The following is a 22,208-nucleotide window of genomic DNA, read 5'->3' on the forward strand; positions in this document are numbered from 1 at the left end:
TTTTACTATAAGAAAAGTTGTTAGCTTTAATGTAACAAGTTTAATGAACTCCACTAAATGAAGCAAATGTTTTTACACAAGTCAAAAATTATTTGTTTTAGTTAAACAAAGAAAATATTTCTTTAGTAAAAGATCAATATTTGTGATGTGTAAATTTCAGTAAGAGTATTTTTTTAATTTTCAACCCCATAAATGTAAATCAACTAGGTAAAAGCTACATTTTTTTTTAAAGCCAACAATTAAGAGCACCCTGAAGCATTAGAATTTTTAAGCTGTGTGTTTAGATTTTTTGAACAGAAGTTTCTTTTTTCCAGACACGCAAGCAAACTTTGGAGTAATTTTTAAATGTAACTCATGACTAGCACTGTAAAATGACAATAGTAATAACAATAGATGCATTGATTAATTGGTAGTAATTGGTAATCGATCACATTTGCTGATTAATTGGCAGTAAAATATATTTTTTAGGCATTACTTCAAGTATAGTACCTAAAACAAGAAACTACGTTGAATGAATTAATAAACAATAAGATAATGTATTTTTTTTTAGTTTAAAAAGAAAAGAAAGCGGTAGTCAGATGTTTATACGCCTGTTTGAGTGATGTTTAGCGGGGTTCCTCAGGAATCAGTTGCAGGAACTCTTTTGTTTATTATTTTTATGAATAGAAGGGACTCTAGACTAGTAAAGTGACTTACATATTTAGATAATGATAACAGACTAAATAGGCTTAATATGTATAGCCTGGAGCAAAGGATAGTTAAAGGGGACATGATGCAGCAGTTTAAATTTATCAAAATGAAAGATGCTAATGGGTTAAATTTTTGCACAGAAAGCAGGATGAGGGGTCATTGTTTTAAGCTATTCAAATCTCAGGATAACCTGGAAATTAGGAAAAATTACTACTTTAGTAGGATTGTGGGCACTTGAAACAGCTTGAAAAAGGTGGTAATGAGTAACGTGTTGGATAGCTGTAAGAGGGCCATTGATCTTCATTAAGGACTAATAAACTGACTAAGACCAGCCTAGCTATGCTCAGAGCCTGTTACTGGTAGTCATGTTTGTATTTATGTCTGTCACAGTTCACCTAAACTTTTGCGGGAACACTTTTGAGCAAAACTCTTGAACTTTTGCTTTTTGAGCAAAAAAAAAAAAAAAATGTTTTGTTTTGTTGTGCTGTTTATATACATAATATTTGTATACAGCATTTATGTATATAAACATAGATTGAACAATGTTTTAAAAATTACTACATTTTATCAATCAAAAATGTTATTTTTTTTTATATGTTTTGTTGTTTTAAAACATGGTTAATGTTTTATCACAAGAATTGATGATTAAAGCAATGTTACTATTTTTATTTAATTTTTATACTTTATGTATGCACCTATATGCAGTGGTTATGTTAAACCAGAGTCGCTAGTTAAACAAACCAAGCACATTCTAATAGAGTAACCGGTTAATGAAAATATCCTACAGACACTCATCCCACTAACCACTTGACCTTATCAAATCAATCAACCGGTGCAACCAGTTACTCTATTTGAACATATCCAATGCTCCAACATGTCTCTATATAACCAAGGGTCTGCATTTAAATTTTTTTTTCCGGGCACTGTGCTGCATAGCTAACTAAAGTGGTATCCACAATAGAATATTTTTCATCTTTACAATGAAACCAGTAAGTAGTCTATGGAACAATGCATTTTGTTCATTTGAGTCACACTGAGTGGGCTTAGCACCTTTCTTCATTCATTGAAAGTAGTGATTGAAGTGAAGTTAGAACTGAAAACTAATTTCTTCCCGCACCTTCTTTTCTTTTCTCATTGATAATAAACCGATTACTTTTAAATAAGTGATTGCTCAATCTGTTGGGCCAAAGATTTTATTTTTGTTATTCATATTTGACTTGTATGAATATGATCCAACATTTGCATACAAAGCACTCATTTTGTCATGGCCAGTGTCATGATGCGCGCGATTAATTTTGCAAAGTTATTCGAAAACCAAAAAGATAACGATTTTAGGCCGTGGAAGTGGAAGCATCGCAGCCGCTCATAACCTCAGACCAACGACTGCCTTGAATGCCAAAGAACAAAATTTAAAAGAGACTTACCCGGGGGTTGTGTATTTGAAGACGATAGTAAGCACAAACATCATTACCATACATTCTTTATTCTATGTTAACTTCTAAGCAGACACGAAGACAGGCACTAGGCATGGTGATCACCAGAACATTTCTTACTTAGTAAAAAAAAAAAAAATGCGAGGAATACAGACTTAAGAGTTCAAAAAAATGGAGCTGGGGTTTGTTGCAAAGTTCGTTAAAGGTCAAAAAAAACGGAGAGTTCACACGGAGGATGGTGAAATAACCAAATTAAAATGGACGGAGGACGGACAGTTCGCTATGAAGATGGTGGAGTGTAATTCAGGGATGGCTCCTGGTGGACGATGTCAGTTGCAGGCCAATGTACGTTGAGACAAAAATGGCGATAGCTGTAATCTCCATGGTGACAATGTTGAGATCGTCACGCGCTTAAAAATGAATCGGGGTAATTTCGAGGTAATTGCGCATCCATGTCGTCACCTCATGCTATGTTGATTATCGAAAGGGTAGTTACTTAAGGGGACGATTCAGGTGCACGATTTAGCGTGCCACCACCGGACGCCATGATTCAAACAGGTGATGGATCTTCTATGCTCTCATCTTCGGCTGCGACAAAGTAACGATCTTGATTATTATAATTCAAAACATATATTAAAAAATAAGACTTTCACTTCATGTTGAGGTCTTAACAATTTCGCGGCGAGCAATGGCCGTCCCCTGACGCCGTGGACCGATGCTTCATCATCGCCATCGTTGAACAAAAATAACCGGAGCCGCAAAAATTGCGACCGAGCGTACAGAGAGCAGCAAGTAGAGTGTAATGGGGTGGAAAAATGAATCGGCAAATGAGCGATCAGATCCGGGTACGCGGCGATGCGCGGGAACCAATGAGTGCGTTTGGCGCCCAAACAACGAAGGGAAGGGGACGCTACGCCATTTTAATGGCCGACAAGAAGATGCAAAAAATCGGATCGACGCTTGAAAAATTGACAAAAAGCTAAACGATGGGAAAAGTGAATAAGTCACATATTTGATATCGTAAAGTGTGCGAAATTTAACGGGGGAACGCGGGGAAAACGTGGAATGCACAAGAAAATAAAAAAACAACAAAATGGGGGAAGAAAACGATTAAAATGACCGAAAACATGGGAAAAATGTAAATGGGTGAAAAATGTGATATGCATTATCACAGCCAGATTCGAGAACAGGGAATTAGAGAGAGACTAAAAAAATGCTCTAAAAACATCTCTATTTCCATTATGCTGCCGAGTGCAGGTAAACAGCAGTATCTGCAGAAATGAGTTTTCGAGATATTTGATGAAATGGTTGTCAGATTCAAAATATTAACCATAGGAAAATCTTGGAATTTGGCGTTTTTTTGCGCTTTTTTCAGTGGAAACCAAATAAGCAAGCATGTACAATAAAGCGTACAATACATGAAAAAATGCAAAAAAATGAAAAATTTGTAGTTACTGCCCTTTACCTGCACACCGCAGTATGCTAGCTGTGTTGGCAGTCTTTCAACCATTTCAACCTAGTTTTTTTAACATTCATCCTTTTTTTTTTAACATTAATGCTCTAAAAATTCAATAATCAAACAAAATAAAACAAATGCATATTTTTGTCAACAGTTTTTAAATTTTTGTAAAATAAATTTTGAAAAATATCATTTTTTTAACATTAATGGTCTAAAAATTCAATAATTAAAAAAATAAAACAACTTCATATTTTTTTTTAGCTTGAAGAACCACAAGTGTTTTGTGAACTGTCAGTATCACAGTTCTTGAAAGCTACTGTCCGAACAAACTTTTTCTTAAACTCAAACACTTTTTAAAGATTTTCACATATACTGTCAAAATGTTTCACAAATATTCAAACTTTCAACTGCGTTAAAAGACATCACTCTTATGATTTTCTTCGAAAAAATTGGGAGTAACAAGATTTGAAAATATAACATTCTTATTAAATTTAAGGTACATAATGAATAATTTGCAATTACCATAACAAATATATATATATATATATATATATATATATATATATATATATATATATATATATATATATATATATATATAGTTCATCCTAGTAAACATTAAACCATGTTAAAGAGTTGTTATATAACTTTCTTAAATTTATGTAATATATAGATATGAGAGACATATTCCAAAAGTATCGCCCAGTGACCATTATTTTACTGATGGTTGACCTCAATACATTTTCATGCATGCAGCTCTATTTGCCACCCCTTAACAAAACTATGGCTATTGTCGTTTTGATTTATTTGTTGCCAGTTATGAAATGGGTGGTGTGATTAGGTTTTTGCTGGCAAAAGGATCTTAAGTTCCTAATAAAATATTCATCATTGTAAGTTATGCACCAATTACACAGAACATCACGCTGCTGTCAAAATTAAGTAGACCCAAAATTTTCTCTTGAATCTTTTTCATTGTCCTTTGCATAGTCCCAATTTTGAACCAAGACTACTTCCTCTTGCATTTGAAGATGCAGCTAGGTAGGAAATAACTTTAAAAGGACAAAGAATGTAAGACTGGCGTTACTAAATCCCAGGTGGTACTTCTATGAGAAGGGGTTAAAGAAATTGGAGTAGCATTGCAGGAACTACAGGTTTTATTCACAATCATGTGGAAAAGCACCTTCAGTAAAAATCTTATCTCATGAGGATGGGCCACATGGACCTTAGTTTTGGAATAAGCTTTGCAGTACAAAGAGACAATGTAAATACATATCTAGGGATATGCTCATCAAGAAAAATGTGAAAAACTTGAAGGCAACAAAGGACTAGAAAATAAGACTAGAATAAAAACAAAAATGAAAGACTGATAAAAATATAGAAATGAAAGAGAATTTGTAAGAAATGAATTATGACTGTGTGTCAGAAAGAAATAAAACTTATAACGATCGAAAAATTAATAGAAAAATCAATGACATAATAATTAATTATCAAAGAAAATAAATAAGAAAACTAAAAAGACAAAGAAAAACATGAATAAGTTTAGATATCAATAATACTAAATCAAGCTTGTGTCAATTTCAAGTATATTTGTTCATGCATAAAAGATGAATGAAAAGAACATGATAAAAGAAAATATCACAATTTCTAAAGTGTTCCCCAGAGCCCTAGTTTCTTTTTCTCTAAACTGAGCCTTCAAAAAATTTTTGAATTTTCATAAAATATGTAAATTTTTGGGACAGGGCTTTTAAAAAGTCAAAACTTGCAACCAGGGTTGTTTTAAGGGACAATGGAACTCAGGGAGATAATATAGATGTGCCCGTGGATATTGTGCACAGATACATTTGCTGTAGATATGAGCAATGGCTGAAAATTGTTAATAATATCCATATTAAACACCGATTATCTTCAAAGTTTGAAGATAAATTAATGAAAAATGTTCACTATTGCTATCACGAATACATGATTGAAAGCAAAAGGCATTTTCTTACTAATAATTTTATCTACCCTCTGCATGTTGATTTTCATTCCTGCAGATAGTTTTGAGCTGTGTGAGCAGATACTTTATATTTTTATCTTACTATGTTTATGCCCCCTCTTAAAAATGAAAGTTTGTTTCAACACTTCAATACTATGAGATAGATAGCGTTTGAGAATAACATTGGCAAAACAAACGAAAAACCGTATTAGACATAGGAGACTGATTGTCATTTACTTATTTAAAAGGCCTAGTCAAGGTAGCAGCGGCATGATTTTATCATTACTCGTACTAATGAATGACTTTTTGTTTTTTTGACCAATATTACCCCTCCCCACCCCAAAAAAATGACGAAGTTACACCATTTGTTGGTACACAGTAGATGGCAGTATCTGCAAAAATTAGTTTCTGAGATATTTGAAGAAAAGCACTTTAAATTATATACTAACAATTAGGAAATGTTAGAACTTGGCATTTTTGACTGCTTTTGTTTCGAGTGGAAACCAACTGTCCCTTACATTACCACGGCAGATTAACACTCATAGGTCTTCTTTCAAAGCCAAAAAAAATCACATTAACAATATGGTGGGCATATAACAGAAAAGAATCGAACATTTTTGCATTTTAATTATTACATAACTGAACATGCAATAGAAAATATATGCATGTCATACAATAAAAGACATAAATCTATACTTATGTGCTAGCATTTAAAAAAATATTTTTGAAAAAAAGCAATTATTAGAAAATATTAATTGTTAGCAGAAAAAGCTCACTTTACAGCAGCCTCTCATATTTTTGGACCTGGAGTAATCACTTTTTTTGGCCCGCCCCCTCTTTTTACAGCCCTCCTTGCAATATTAAAAAAAAAAAAAAAATAATAATAATAATAATGAGAAATATTAAGTTTAAAGCAATGAATATGTAATTAATCTAATTATTACGGCATACAACTCAACATTTTTTTTTTTTTTTGAAATATTATATAGCATACCAGCAAAAAAAAAAAAAAAATTGTGAATTTTCAAAATTTTTCTTTCATAATGTTCTTAACATTGGTTAATGAGAAAATTTGGCAAATGCTTTTTAACTTTACAAATATTTTGTCTATTACAAAGAAAATTTCAGCAAGAGTTTGACTCATAATAGTATTCTCATTTTTCTTCAGAGACATTAATAGGAAATCTAGATTTTAATATATTTCCTTGATTGTCTTCAGCTATGAATGAAACCTCTTTACAATCCTCAGGTATGAAACTCTGAATTCCGATTTCGCTCAAATCAATCGAAGTACACTCATTTTCATCTGGAAATTCAACATGGTGAAAAGAAGTGCCTTTCTCATCACGGAATTCTAATATTCTTAGTCCATGAGATGAAGTTATTGTATGACTAGGAAGGAGAAAATAAAACCAATGTAAGTCATGTGAAGCATTATAAATTTTTAAATTGATAAAAATGAAAAGAAATTCGCTTTTAAAAACACAAAATGTAAAATGTTCAGTGGTGGTGTTGTGTCCATAGGAAGAACTATGTCGCTCGTTTGGAAGAAAGCTGCCACAATACAAAATTTTTAATTTTCTCTTTTAGTCGCTTAAAGGGCTTCAAATAACGTTCTTTGGAAAATGATGACAGATTTTTTGTTCTAATATTAATTACTGGAGAGCACAGCAAACGTACTTTTCTTACAGCAAATAGCCTGAAAAGCTAACCTTCAAATGCTTCTCTATATAATTTCATTTCTTCCTATTGTGGCACTCTTCTTCCAAATGAGCAATATATCCATGTGTGTGCAAAACACAGCCGGCCAGCTCCTTGATGTTGCCAGAGTACAGACTGATGTCGGTGGGAGAGAATTCCCCAAGCTGGACGAGAGATCTTAAAATGGCAGGGCACTCAAAAATATGATTTGGTGTAAATGGGATATCATCACAGTAACTGCAGGGACAGTAGGTTCTATTACCATCTTTCTGGATTGTCATATCTTGAAAGTGGCCAGTTCTAAGGGCGGGTGAGAGTTTTAGTCAAGTCTCTATTTGCATTTATTTCACAGATCTGCGAGTAAATGTTCAGTAGCTCAATTAAATAATGTTTTGACCTCTTCAGTTCAAGGACATTCATTTCTGATCATACATCCAGCCTCATTTCTTTTCCTGACTTGGTTCTCATTAAACCAGAAAGCATCAGAAAAATAATATTTTAAATACAGTTTAATTCTGATAAATTTGTTTTTTAACTAAACACTTTAATTTCTTAGGTTGGTTTTAATAATAGAATTCATACTAACTAAAAGGTGTAAAATTAATTTATAGAAGATTGACTTTAAGGTTCTACATAGAATTCATGACTGAACAGGATAATTTTTTTAAAAAAAGGTTAAAAAAATCAGTGGCTGATATTTTTTAAGTAACATCTTTACACACACACACAAAAAAAAAAAAAGTATAATGTAAAGATTTTTTAGGCACATTCTTTCTCCATTTGCAAAACAAAAATTTCAAAAAGTTTGTTTGTTTGTTTCTTTCTTTTCTTTTTTTTTTTTTTTTTTGTGCTCACATGTGTGTGAAGCATTTTTATGGGGGAAAAAGTTTCGGAAATTTATCAAATGTGGCTAATTTATGAAATATTAAAAGTATAACATATTGTCGCTAAAGAGTAAAAGTAAGATATTTAATCCCAGAACTAAAAATAAGATTTCCAACTGTTGCTTTCAGCCAACGATATTCAAAAAAAGTAAAGAATTGACATACAATACAGAAGAAAAAATTTATGTGATGAAACTGATCGCTATGAAAATATATTTACAACTCTTTGAATTAACATTATTAGAATAAAATAGTTCTGTTAAATTTTTACTTTATGTTAATAATACAAATGACAATAGAAACATACAAATACAAGTAAAAGTGTAAGTCATAGTCAGAAGTTCTTTTCAGGGTAGGTTCTTTAATTTCTCTCCTCTCCCACAATTTCCAAGTTTTTTTATACCCCTACTTCCCTTAATGTCATGATTTCTGTCTTCATGACCAATCATGTTTGGAAAATATTTATTTTAAGCAAAATGTATATTTTGTTATTGTAAGACAAAAACAGGAGATAACCATAATAAATACATTAATTACATCGAGGGAATATTGAAACACTAATATCCCCTTCTGGATACAGCCTTCTTAAAAATCTTAAATTCAAAATTTTGTAACAAATAGCATTTTAAATTGTAGTACAATTGCAACCGAATATTTACCCACCTTGTCAAAGAAGGAGTAGATTCGTCTTCATGGTCATTAAACCACCTAAAAATAAATATCAATGGAGTATAATGTATAAAACAAATAGCAAAATAGTATATTTAATCAAAATACTTCAGAATTAAAAAATGCTCCATTTTTAAAATATTTCACTTTTATTTATTTTTTCTTTTTTTGCTTACTTATTTTACAAATTCTACATTCCTTAGCCAGATTGAAAAAAAAATTAGTGATACTCATTTGCATTTCCATGAAGTTTATTTTAGTGCATTTAATTACCTTGCCTCTTTCTGCTTAGATTAGTGTTTTTTAAAAGCATGAGCTATTTATCCCTAGAAAATCTTTTACTCTTTGGTTCTTTAATAATACTTAGCATATTTTGCTACTATTTATTGACACATAGTTAAGTATTCAGCCACTTTTTAAAAATCCTTTATATCTTTTAATCATTTTGTATCCATTTCATATATCAGTTGAATAATTTGATTCCGAAATTAAAAACAGAAAACACATTAAATAACTAACTGTTTGTTTTACCTTTAATGCCCTAAGAATCAGAGACTAAACTACACGGACACAGCTTCAGCTTGGTTCATGATTTTTTTGGTGAAGAGTAATTTGGGGATTGTTGCCTTCTTAAGGGTTTCTATAGAACATCAAAATAATTTCTACTTGACAAGGGAGCTAAAGATTAAAACACTGCCGGGAGGGATTTCTAAATGACTCTGATGCCATAATCAGGGTCATTTAACCAGATAACCTGGGCCATTCCCGACAAGGCCCTAAAAATTCATCCACCAACTCTCCTATGCAATGTGGCAATCCTAAGGTCTCATGCTAAAAATTAGGGAGTTGGTGGAGATAAGATAAGGCATTTTTATATGAGTATGTTTCCATAGAGTTTAAAATTTCTTTGGAAAAATTTCCGATAGACAAAACATTAGATTTTGTACTGTTACAGATACACTTAATCCTATTCCAATATGAAGAATTATTTTACACAAGGACTTGGCAGAAAATCTAATGCTATAAACTTTAACTTGACTTTTTATAACAAACATTTGTATTTAATCAATAAAAAAACTTTATACATGATTTTGAAATCACATCAATTTTTCATACCATAATCTTTGCAACATGCAATATAAATTGGATGTTGTATTTTTATGGTTAAGTTAAGTAAATTTGATATGCATGGTGATTGAAAAATGAGTAGTCTGATTTTGATGGGCATGCAAGAATCATATAGGAACATATGATATCAACAAGTTCTTGACATGCAAAGTCAGAAATTGTTGGATGCAAAACAGGTGACAAATAATGACAAATTATAACACAAACATAATTTTGTCCTACTTTTTGTTTTTGAGGAAGATTTAAAACAACTGTTGAAATTTGTTGCCACTAAATGCATTACATGTATCACAATGACCAATGACCACACACCAATGCACCACAATGGTAATACAATGACAGATCGCAATGATGAGCATTTTGACAAGCTGTCATTGATCTCTGCGTTGTTGTTGTGATGCACATATTACAGATTCGGGAAGTACATTTTAACTACTTGTTTAAACCTTCCTCAATAAAAGAAATGCGGTGAAAAATTGTGCTTGTGTCATAATTTGATTATTTACAACCTGTTTCATAACAGTTTCTGGCTTTAAGCAAATGCAACAAGTCAGCACTATTTTTGCATTACATGTTATATATGATTCTTGCTTCTTATCATCCAGTCTAACTTCCATCAAAATTTGGCTACACATTATCTGATCACACTGTATATCAACCTTTTGAGTTTTTGAACTTTCTGGGTTTTTTTTTTTTTCGACTTATGGAGTTGGTTTGAATTTCTGTCATATTAACTAGAGATTAGAAACAGCAAAAACAACATAGTATATCAATAGGGAGAGTTCAAAAAAAAAAAAAAAAAAAGTTGCCTCCACCTGACCTTCCTAAATGACAGGCCTGCCTACTTTTTTTGTCACCAAAGACAGTCTAAAATTGCTATTTTAGTTCTTGTAAATTTTGGTGCATATTTTTCCATCAAAGTGATAAATTGCACATAAAGAATCTCAGAGCTAAATTTATCTTAAATTCTTAAAATTCACTCTTATTTTTGTGGGAATTCATTCATTCATTCCTTAAAAATGAATAAATAAAAATAAAATATGATGTAGAAACTTAAAGAAAGACAGATAGTTGCGGCAGTTTCAAATCTTTGTCCGCCTCTGAAAAATCGATGGTCAGGGACTGCTCAAATTTGTAAAATCTTTTTGTAAAGGGTCTCACCAGATTTCATCAATTGGGCCCCCCATTTGCTAATGCTGGCTCCGTGTGGTTGCACTCCCAAATCAAAGGAGATTTGATTCTTCAATAGAAATTCATTCCCTCCACCTCCTGCTCTATTTCTACAAACAGTTTTGTTACACTCACACACAAATGCATCAACTTATAACCATTGTTCAATTTTCATATGATCAACCAAAAAATATTATTATTGCTTTTATTTTGCTATTAAAAAAAAAAAAAAATACGACAGAGATTTAATGATAACAAAATCACATTAATGATTTTTTTTTTAAGTGTAAACAGAAAAAACTCAAAATGTATTGTAAGCAAAGAATTCATCAGGTGATCATGTGACACAATTAAAAGTCAATCTTAAGTAAAGTTGCGAAAATTGAGACCTATCATATAAACCCTTGAATAGAACAATGTTTCTTCTTAAAAGAAGATAAAATAACATTTCGATTAGCTTCTTACTTGTGATAATAAAGTATTAAGGCAGACGATCGCTCCCAGTAAGCTTGACCGACATTCACTGCATAAGTGGCATCAGTAAACCATACTTCTGGAAGAGTTGGAAGACTCCAAGGCTTTTCATTTACTAAAGAAATGAAGAACAATTAAAGAATTACTGCTGAGAAATATGAAAAGTTATCAAGTGGATTGAGGTAAACTCAGTTCGGAAATCAAGAGAAATAGTTATCTAATACTTTTAAATCAGATTTAAGGAAATAGACCAGGTTTTGCTCACAAGACTTACTTTACACAATACAAAAAACAGTTGATGAAATTGTTTTGAATAATGAATACTGAATCCATCCTTAGAGAAGATGAGTTTGTAATTTAGTTTTCATTCAAATTCTAAACCTACTTTCAAACTCAAAAGCATTGGGAACTTGAAAAGCCACAATTTTACAGTTCGTAACATGGTGACATTTTCACATTTGTCAAAATCCCTTAACTACCGCAGGCATATGTATGCATCTTGCTCAGTGGATGCAATAACTGCCACCACCATATAAAAAATGCTCATCCAAAATACTATCATTGGCATTGCACTGCTACCAAGAAAATTAATCACAAAGTTTTGGAATCCAATACAAATACCTTGAAAGAGTATGTGGAAGAGGGATTTATATTTCAAGGAAGAGGGATAACAGGAATAAGAGAGGGAGATATTTCTGAGATGGTGAACTTTGTTGGAAGCTTTTTGAAAGTCAATGTAAACAACATCTACATAGTTTTAGTTTTCTAACGCAGTGGTAACTTTGTCATTAAAGCACAATAAATTAGTTACGCACAGGGTCTTTCCTTTCTAAAAGTATACTCATCATTCAAAACCATACTTTGAACCAGACAGCAGACAATAATCCTCCAGAAAGTTCATTTTTTTCAGTTTTAACAGAGTTTCAAAAATTTTACAAACTGCCAAAGTAAGTCTTTTGACACTAAACCTCCGAGTTATAAGAAGCATTGAAATTTTTAAGATAATGCCTACTAATTCATCTGCACACAAAACAAAGATTTTTGGATAAATATTATCGGGTCCAGGAGCCTTAGATACTTTAATTCGTTTCAAATAATATAACACATCCTTCCCAGAAAACACAAAATCCTTAAACTGAATATTATTTTGTGTTCAACTCATATCAACTGATAAAATACAGTTTCTGTTAAAAACACTTGAAAAAAACATTAATAAGAATGCAGTGAAACCTGTGTATAACAATATTGTCTATAACAATAAACCTGTCTATAAGGACATTTTTCTTGGTCCGAGAAAAATAACAGCATGAATAATTAAACTGTCTATAATGGTAACCTGTCTATTTTTTTTTGTTTTTGTTTTTTTTGTCCCAACAGTATCGTTGTAGACAGGTTTTACTGAATCAGCAATATCCTCATTCTTTTCGATTATGGTACCATTCTTATCTATCAGTGGGATTACTTGACTGAGGCAAGCATTCTTAAAACTAGCAGAAGCAAAAAACTGCTTTGGATCCCTATTAATGCTATCCGCAAGCCGTTATTCTAGATCTATTTTCTAATTCCTCACTAAATTCTTAAAATCACATCTCACCTTAAAATGCAAGATCCTATCAGCCTGAAAATTAGTCATGCTGATAAGTATGTTTCTAAAAACCAGTGAGAGCTATTAACTCACCTTGATCCTTCAAATTACAGGTTTGGTTACACTACTGAGAAATTACTGTGAAAGCATCAATTTTGGCTAGGCTTTAATATTTGCAAGCCCATAACTATTGTGAAAATTTATGCCTTGCAAAATATTTTTTATACATAAATTTGCTTTATATATACTTGTATATCATTTCATAATTTGCAAAACTTTCAGTTCATAAAATCACTGATATCTCCATTTCCGTGCAAATGACAGCTCTTAAAGTAATGCAGGGGTTCCCAAACTTTTCCATTTCGTGGCACCTTTTACAGAATTAGAATTTTCGGCTCTCCTCTGATATGCCCCCCTCTTGGCGAGATTTTAATTTTTCGCTCGATACGAAAATCGCCAATAAGGCGATAACTTGGCAACCCTGGTTTTGTAACTTGAACGCTGGAAAGTAGTTTCTCGAAGTGTGGTAGGAGGTAGGTACTCATATGTTCCGCTCTTAGGGAGATTTTAAGTTGAATACTCTAAAATAAAGTTTCAATTCAAACTTTATTTTAGAGTATTCTTTTTCTTGTTGTTTTTCAATGTTAATTTAGTTGAATTTTCTATTTTAATTATGAGTTCGGTTTGTGATGTTGTCCAAATGTATCAATTGAAATTTTTGAATGAATCTTCTTTTTCTTTTTCGTCAGGTCGTCCAACGTTTGGACGTACCGGAGTCCTAAATAGATTTTTTATATTTAAATTCGCGAAATTAATTGGGTGGAGTACAAAATACAAGTAAAATAAGGTTGTTTTTTTTGGAATTTTTTTTTGTCAAAACAAACATAATTTAAATATTTTTGTAAAGTAATGATAATAAAAAATGGGATAATTTCCCTAAGAGCGGAACATATGTGCACTGCCTCACGTGAGGAAGTAAAAGAAAAGTAAAAAAGGTAAGTGAACATATTTTGAATTATTGTGTTTTTAGTGTGTTTCTGGTAGTTTGTATTTTGGTCTGGTTGGCATTTTTGTAGCACAAAAATGGTGTTAATTTCACATAAAATCTGTGACTTTATTGTATACTGAACGGAGGAGATCTGTGACTTATATCCGACTGTGATGTATATTAAAAGTCGGAGGGATAACGGACCGAGCGGCAGCGAGGTCCTGGCGAGCCCGAGGTCTCATAGTACTTTCGTAATGAGACCGAGGCAGGGCCGGCGAGCCGAGGTCTCATTACGAAAGTACTATGAGACCGAGGGCTCGTATCCCGGAGAAACAACGGAAAAAAATTAATGCATTAATTTCATTAAATAATTAATGACATAATTTGAATTTTTCCTGTTGGCGCTAAAAAAGCATCGCTAAGAACGATGTATGACATATGACGTCATACATAGTTTTCTTGGCGACGCTTTTTTGGCGCCAACAGGAAAAAGTCGCCAAGAGGGGGGTATATCAGATTTGTTCCGAATTTTCTTTAGCCACCCTGGCCTACCCCTGTTATGTACATAATTAATAGGGTTTAGATGTAGTTAATACTGCAGTCATTTTGTGGTACCCCTTGCAGCATACCAAGGTGCCGTTGCATACTTTGGGAACCACTGCAGTAATGTAAAAATATATTTATATACTTACAACTGGCATCAAAAACTTCACGAGGCACTTGTTCATTAGTTGTTGTTTGACTTTGGAGATATTGAAGGGAAGTTTCGGCACTGGACTTCCACGAAGCCAATGGTGACAAAGTGAAGGGAACTGTTTGATTGTGGATGGAAGATTTCTGTAAGAAAAATTAACAAATCTTTTCAATTTAAATGAAAAAGAAGAAAAAATATGAGAAAATATTGAATAGCTAAAGAAAATTTATGAAAATTCCTTTGATTTTAAAAATATATTTTGCAATGGGAAAATACTCTTAATACACAGCAGGTCAGTGACAAGAATTCTCGTGATATTTCTTGTTTTAGCGATCAACTGATTAAGAGCCAAGTACTATTGCACAATGTGTGTACATTGTTAACTGTTACACAAAATCTTCTTATTGGTACTAAATGTTCATAGCCCTTGATTGAATAGCTTCTGCATATTTTCACAATGTTCATTCATATTTTACTGATACACAATGTGTTAAGGTCTTTATAAAGTAATTCAATGAGTAAGAAATGTGAGGCTGAGATAAATGGGCCATTCCACAGAAAACAGTAATTTTGTCCAAAACGTGACGCTTGATACTTTTCATAAAAAGTAATAATTTAAAAGGATGATGAACAAAATTTTGTTGCTTAAGAAATCACAAACGCATGTGTGACTTATTAAGCAAAAACTTTCTTCAAAAATTATTTCTTTTTTACAAAATACAGCAATTGTCATGAGTGAGACAAAATGCCCATTTTCAATAGAATGGACAAAAACATATTTTTTTCAAGGGTTTAAATACTTATTTCTAAACTAATGAGATACGTTTCCTTTACGTTGTAATCATAGCTTTCAAAATCTACAATTTGTTTCGTCATTGTTGTATTAATAGAGCAAAAATATTCATTTTTTCATAAGCAAGTTACCAGAGGTTGACTTTGGATGTCCCGCACGTGACGCATGAAAATAAATTATTTTTTAAGTAACAAAATTGTTTAATAAAAATATAATTCTGTCAGGAGTTTCTTTGCTTCAAATGTAAAGATTAAAAAATTGCTTACCTCTATTTCATTAAAATATTAAGATATACGAGGTGTGGCTAGAAAAAAAACCGAACTGATGCTGTAAAAAAATTTTATTTTCCATTATTTACAATTTGATGTTATCTCCTTCAATGTACTCTCCTCCTCGGTCTATACACCGCTCCATACGAATTTTCCACTGTTCATAGCAATGCTGCAGATCATTTTCGGTAAGTCCATACATTACTTCCGTCGCTTTTTCTTTTACTGCTTCAACACTCTCAAATCTAGTTCCTTTCAATGCTGACTTGACTTTAGGGAAAAGAAAAAAATCACAGGGGGCCAAATCAGGTGAGTAGGGTGGATGGTCTAAGATGGGAATGTTGTGATTGGCTAAAAACGTCTTCACTGACAACGCATTGTGAGCTGGGGCATTGTCTTGGTGCAGGATCCATGTCTTTTTTTTCCACAAATCGTTCCGTTTTCTCCGTACTCGCTCACGTAGGGTAGTCAGGATGCTAATGTAGTAATGCTGATTCACTGTTTGTCTCTCTGGTACCCAATCAATGTGTACAATCCCTTTGACATCAAAAAAAACAATCATCATTGCCTTGAATTTCAATTTTGACATTTGTGCTTTTTTTTGTCGTGGAGAATCAGGAGATTTCCAATGCATCGACTGGCGTTTGGTTTCGGGATCGTAAGTAAAAATCTACGATTCATCACAAGTAATAACATTTTGTAAAAAGGTGAGATCTCTTTCAATATTTTCTAGGATGCCAGAACAAATCATTCTTCGGCGTTCCTTCTGTTCAATTGTGACACACTTTGGAACCATTTTTGCACACACTTTGTTCATGTTGAAACTTTCATGAAGAATCTGCCTAACACTTTCCTTGTCAATTCCTGTCAACTCAGACATTGCTCTGATTGTTAAACGGCGATCTTCTCGAACAAGTTTACCGATTTTTTCAATGTTTGCATCAGTTTTTGCTGACAATGGTCTGCCAGTGCGAGTGTCATCACTTGTGTCTTCGCGACCATCTTTAAATCGTTTAAACCACTCAAACACTTGTGTTCGTGATAAACAATCATCACCGTAAACTTGTTGCAACATTACAAACGTTTCACTTGCAGATTTTCCAAGTTTAAAAAGAAATTTGATGTTAACACGCTGTTCTTTCTGTACACTCAACATTTTTCCAACGCACAGACAAAACGTCAACTACTTAGAACAGACGCCACGGGCAGACTGAGTGCAGGAGGCAGATGAAACTCGAGCAGTAGGCGGAGCAAGAGTCACGTGACAGGCCAGGTGACTTTCAGCCGTATTGCATTCGTTTTATTGTTTCACCTGTGCTAGTTCGGTTTTTTTTCTAGCCGCACCTCGTATGATGACATGTTAATGAAATTTAAACGTATTTTTGTCTGCACCTGACAGTGGAATGGTCCAAATGAGAGATTAAAAATTTGATCACAGCATTTTCCTAACCTCAAATCCTAACATCTTCTATTTCATTTTTCATGTTTATAATCAACAAATGTCACACTTGTTCAGTGGTTCAATTTCTAGGGGTAGTACTTCAAAAATTTAGCATTTTACAGTTCGCAGTTTCAGAACATCAGTGTAGGAAAAAAAAAGTAAGTAAATAGGTCAATACTTTGTTTTATTGACAAACTAGCTGCGTCGCCCAGCTTTGCGCGTTCTACCTCCAAAATAAAAGTTATCTCAAGTGATGCGTGTTTAAACAATCAAGCTTCAATTAAAGAAAAAAAATATATTGTAAAATTTCCAGTCAAAATAATCATTCTTAAAGAAAGAAAACTGCAAATCAAAAACTCCCGAACAAATTAAAAGCAACTTTCATGATTACCTTCTGCTAACAGTGTAAAAAAAAGAAAGAAGATAAAGGGCCAAATAATAAGCGAAAGGAGACATTTTTACCTTAAAACACAAAATTTTATTTAATCACAGTCAAGAAAAAATATGGCATTCTTCTCAATGGTTTTATTGACGCTAATTTAAAATGAGATCGCACAAACGATAATTTTTTGATATGAAAAAGTTGTTCCATATTAGCCTTAAAAATGCTCAAAACTTTTTTCCCATTGATTTTGCAGTCTTATTTTCTTTTAAATTCTAAGGAAGAAAATGAATTTAATGGGTATTTTTCGCGGGCTTTCGAATGGGACCTGAATCAAGAAAAGTGGGTAATTATTTCCGGTAGAAAGAGCCATTTAATGCCATTTTCAAGTCCTAAAATTAAAATTTAAATAGTTTGGAACTTCTAAACCCCTCCTCCATTCCTTCTCAGTTGTCCAAGTACCTCCCTGCCAAATTTGATCGAGATCCCACGTAATCTGTGGATTTGCATAGGGAACATACATACACACATATATTACACATACATATTAATTGTTTTATTCATATAGATTATTTCCTTGATTTCAGCCTAATTTGGACACATAATTTACTGAATATTTAAATGAAATGGAATAAATGATGATAAAACATTTTCCAAATTTTTACAAAATTTATCAACAAGTAAGGGAAATTGTGACCCTTAATGATCAAATACAGACTACAACTCAATTTTGGGGACTTATATTTTGAAGCGTTTGCCCCAGATCGACGATAAGGGTAAAAAATTGCACTTTGATCCCCCCTTACGGATAATGAACCCCTTCTAAACCAGTGTCTGGATCTGCTCTTGGCATTGCATCCACAAAATGAAGTTATAGTACACAGATCTGAAATAAAGAATAGATAGAAAAACTAAGTTGTCAGACACTGAATATCTTTGAAATGTAAAGTGTCAAAGTAATGTAAAAGTTTTTTGCAACATCTAAGTATTTTATAAATATGGGCAGTAAGCAGTATCTAGATTGCCTTCTGAATTAACACAAATCAATTTTAAAGAAGCATTAATTTATCAATTTTCTAACTTTTGCAATAAGCAACAAAGTATTGTACATTTTCCACATGTTTTGAAAACTATCAACATAAGAAAAAAATTACCACCCAAATTATAATAATCTTGAATAGAAAAAAATAAAACAAAGAAGGATTTTCACGCACCTGGTAATAAGGATTGTACTTCTGCTGATATGCATGATCATAGTAGAAAAGATCCACTATGAAATATTTATAAATATCATCGAATCCTCTTCCCATAATGCCACCTTTTGTGTGACCTAAATCAAAGGTATGTCCAAGCTCATGTAATGTAGCACCAAGACCAGTAGAATAGCAAGCCCAGTGCCAACCACTAAAAATAGAAAGTAAAATCATCAAATATAGTAATTGAAATTTCAAACATTTTAAAATTGATAACAATTGAAATAGGATCTTAAAAAATCTAATCATTCTTGACCAGTTATTTATTTCAATATAGTAACAAGTAGAGGATTTCTAAACAGGCTATGGCCTATGGCAAGCCTCAATATAGGATGGGAGGGGAGGGGGGGGGGTACTGAGGGACTTGGTAACCGGCAGCAACAGTTTTTCAGAATTAATACCCTAAAATATAATTGATGATGTTAGGGGTTCAGCATCATTATGGGGTTCAGCACTCTCTCCCGGAAATTTTTCAAAATTTAAGTTTAAAAAAAAAAAAGATAAATTTAGACAACCTTTAGTGATGCTAAGAGACAGATAGGTCGGAGATCCTCACTAAGATTTTAAAATTAAAAAGATTGTAGATCATGTCCGGTAATCTTTGGGGAAAGGACGAGGTTCGAAGTTTTTCCATGGGAATTTTTTGAAACTGAATTTTTAAAACCAATTTTAGACGAATGTCCATGATGCTAAAAAGAGAAAGCTTTGTAAAAGTCCCAAAAAATGTTTTGGCATTTGTTCAAAAACACAATTTTAGAATTTCTTTGGCGATGTGAAAGGAAAGGGTTTCATTCAAGAATTTCCTTCTTCCTCTACACCTCTATTTTATGCTTGTTTCAAACAAAAAAAAAATTACGCCCCTCGAGATCCATTTGGATCTGCCTTTGGCAAAAGGCGTCAAATTTTCAAAAGTGATGAAATTTTGTAGGCAGTAGTTTTTCTGTTAGCGTTAAAAATGAGGCATATCAACTCCTTGGAATAGTCCATCAAGTGGCAAAGCATACAGTCCAAAAAATGCATTGAAATTATGTAGCTAAATAACAGTGTGTGTTGAAGTTGTAAAAAAATTTGAGAATAAACCTTTCTTTTAAGCAGACATCACGGCTGACAATCTTTTATCAGGTCAAAATAGCTCCGTTTAGATTACTTATGCTACTTTTAACTCAAAAAGTAGAAATTAGTTTTTTCAAAGGTGGTTTGAAACCAAATTACACTAAAATTTTCACTAATAGACCAAATATTTCAGGAAACAGCATTCCGCTACAACTACAGAACTCTCTAATTGCTTGTGATCATTTACTTTGCCTTTTCATATGAATTACGTTTTTAAATATCATTTAATTATTTTAAAGAAAGTTTAGTTACCATCAATTTGTTTTTTGGGAAGTTATAAACATAAATGACATTTACCGGTTAGCACTATCATCCATTAACTTTTTCCTGTCTATCTTCCTTTTATCTCCAAATCTCCAAGGAATTTGTGATACATCTTCTGCCCAAGTGTGGAGACATCCTGATCCAAACAAGGCTAAACCTCCACCCCCTAAAGCTACTTGACCTTTAGTCAGTCTCAGAACTTCTTTATGGTTCTTGGGAGACAAATTAGAATAATTACAATACCTAGTGAATGATAGGAAAGCTAAAAATTTACATCTATTTCCTAATCTAAGATTCGAATTCATAAGTTCAACAGCGAAATGTGACCATAATTCTTGTTCACTTAATTTATGAGCCTCTTCGACAGTTAATTTACTGCTAAATACATGACATATTACTTTGCCGTCAGTTTCTTCCAGACAGAAAGTTCTCCCGTTGGAACAATGCTCTTTTATTTTGTCCCAAGTAAATGTTTGCAGCATCTGAGCACCTAATGTAATGCGTTTACAGGCACTAGAAAGAGAACTATTTTCTGCCTCCGGGACTTGGAAAGACCCATCATCATCTTTGCATTTAATATAAACTAATCTAATAAATCTTCTGAAATTTAAAGGTACATATATCAGATTCAAAATAATGAATGATGATTTATGCTCAAGTCTGATACTATTTTCACCTTCACTTAGTTGCACAAATGCTTTAAATTTACCATTGATGACCGGCCAAGTTACAGATCCAATGGATAAATTTTCATTGCACACGCTTATTTCACTATCACCGCTCACTATGATTTCACCATGGATCTGTGGCAGAGAAACATTGACTGTGTCAGCATCATTAAAATTAGTAATCTTAATCATATTCTGGAACAAATCGTAATGTTATGATGTAGTTGAGAAATCTTTTTAGTTTTAAACATTCAACCAAAAGGAAACGTTCAACTTTTTTGCTGTTGTGATTACGGAAAGCGAAACTTGTCTGCTGCATATTCACTTCAGTTGACTCCAAAAAAAAAAAAAAATGGTGAGAGTCAACGAATGACCACGTTCGCTAAGAAGTGCATGTTTCTTTTGTAAAAAAAAAAAAAAAAAAAAAAAAAAATTCACAATTAAGCACGGAAAGTAGTTAAAATATGAAAAAAAAAACTAATTACTTTGGAGTTGTGTCTTAACTGTGATAGAATCAGATAACCGTAAAAGTTTCGAACCGGCCTCATTGTTTACTGTTTTGGAAAAACAGAAAAGTATTAATCATATTTTCAAAATGTAAATAATATTACCTTTATGAATATTGTGTAGTGTATTTAAGTAGTATTTTCAACTTTTTATCATTCTTATCTCAAGTATTTTAAACATTTAGTGCTACTTTGAAAATGCGTTGAACCTTTTTTTTTTTTTTTTTTAAAGCGCTTATGAGCATTTATTCTTTTAACTTGATACAGGATCTGACATCCCTTTGGTTTCATTTATTAATACTTTGCGCAATACTTACTGAAAATGTGTGTGTAATATTTTTTTATTTTAATTCCTGTTGAGCATTTCCCATCTCTGCATCTACAAATTCAAGTTATAAAAATGACAAAGATACTGAATAGTAACATTTACTTAAAATATTGTCCGTATTTCATATGATAGTGATGTCAGAAAATCTATGCAGAATTTAATATTTATGGTCTGGAATCTAGTTTTATCCTGAATTTTAGCTAAGTTTTCTTGCAGCAGTAGACTAAAGTAATCATATGTTTAAAAAAGCTATCCTCTTACTATCAGTTTGAAAAGCTTGGGGATATTTTGGGAAAATTTCGATAATTGGGAATCTGGTGATCTTTCTTCATTGGCGTCAA

The 22,208-nt window shown here is 32.4% G+C and overlaps 2 protein-coding genes across 2 annotated transcripts in view; one reads left to right on the forward strand and one right to left on the reverse strand.

Annotated features, from left to right (window-relative positions):
* Positions 1-476: 476 nt before the first annotated feature.
* LOC129228455 (uncharacterized) lies at positions 477-21,225 on the reverse strand. The gene is made up of 6 exons (XM_054863136.1): positions 20,399-21,225; positions 18,950-19,139; positions 14,849-14,993; positions 11,575-11,698; positions 8,806-8,850; positions 477-489 (listed from the first exon to the last, which is right to left on the reverse strand). The coding sequence occupies exons 1-6, from the start codon at positions 21,223-21,225 to the stop codon at positions 477-479; spliced, it is 1,344 nt and encodes a 447-aa protein (XP_054719111.1).
* A 341-nt stretch (positions 21,226-21,566) lies between these two features.
* LOC129228195 (116 kDa U5 small nuclear ribonucleoprotein component-like) overlaps positions 21,567-22,208 on the forward strand; it is a 52,764-nt gene continuing 52,122 nt past the window's right edge. Inside the window, exon 1 of the mRNA XM_054862863.1 lies at positions 21,567-21,630. The gene's annotated coding sequence lies outside the window, so the exon portion shown is untranslated. The remainder of the gene's footprint in view (positions 21,631-22,208) is intronic.

Source organism: Uloborus diversus, chromosome 8 (genome assembly GCF_026930045.1).
Source record: "Uloborus diversus isolate 005 chromosome 8, Udiv.v.3.1, whole genome shotgun sequence".
NCBI lineage: Eukaryota > Metazoa > Arthropoda > Arachnida > Araneae > Uloboridae > Uloborus > Uloborus diversus.

What these genes read in the sequence shown, in the direction of transcription:
- LOC129228455 (XM_054863136.1), bottom strand. Translation starts at nt 21,225, where the DNA reads ATGATTAAGATTACTAATTTTAATGATGCTGACACAGTCAATGTTTCT. An exon ending in ATGGATGATAGTGCTAACCG is followed by an intron (nt 19,140 to 20,398) that starts GTAAATGTCATT and finishes TTCTATTTTTAG; the next exon opens with TGGTTGGCACTGGGCTTGCT. An exon ending in AGTACAATCCTTATTACCAG is followed by an intron (nt 14,994 to 18,949) that starts GTGCGTGAAAAT and finishes TTTTTCTTACAG; the next exon opens with AAATCTTCCATCCACAATCA.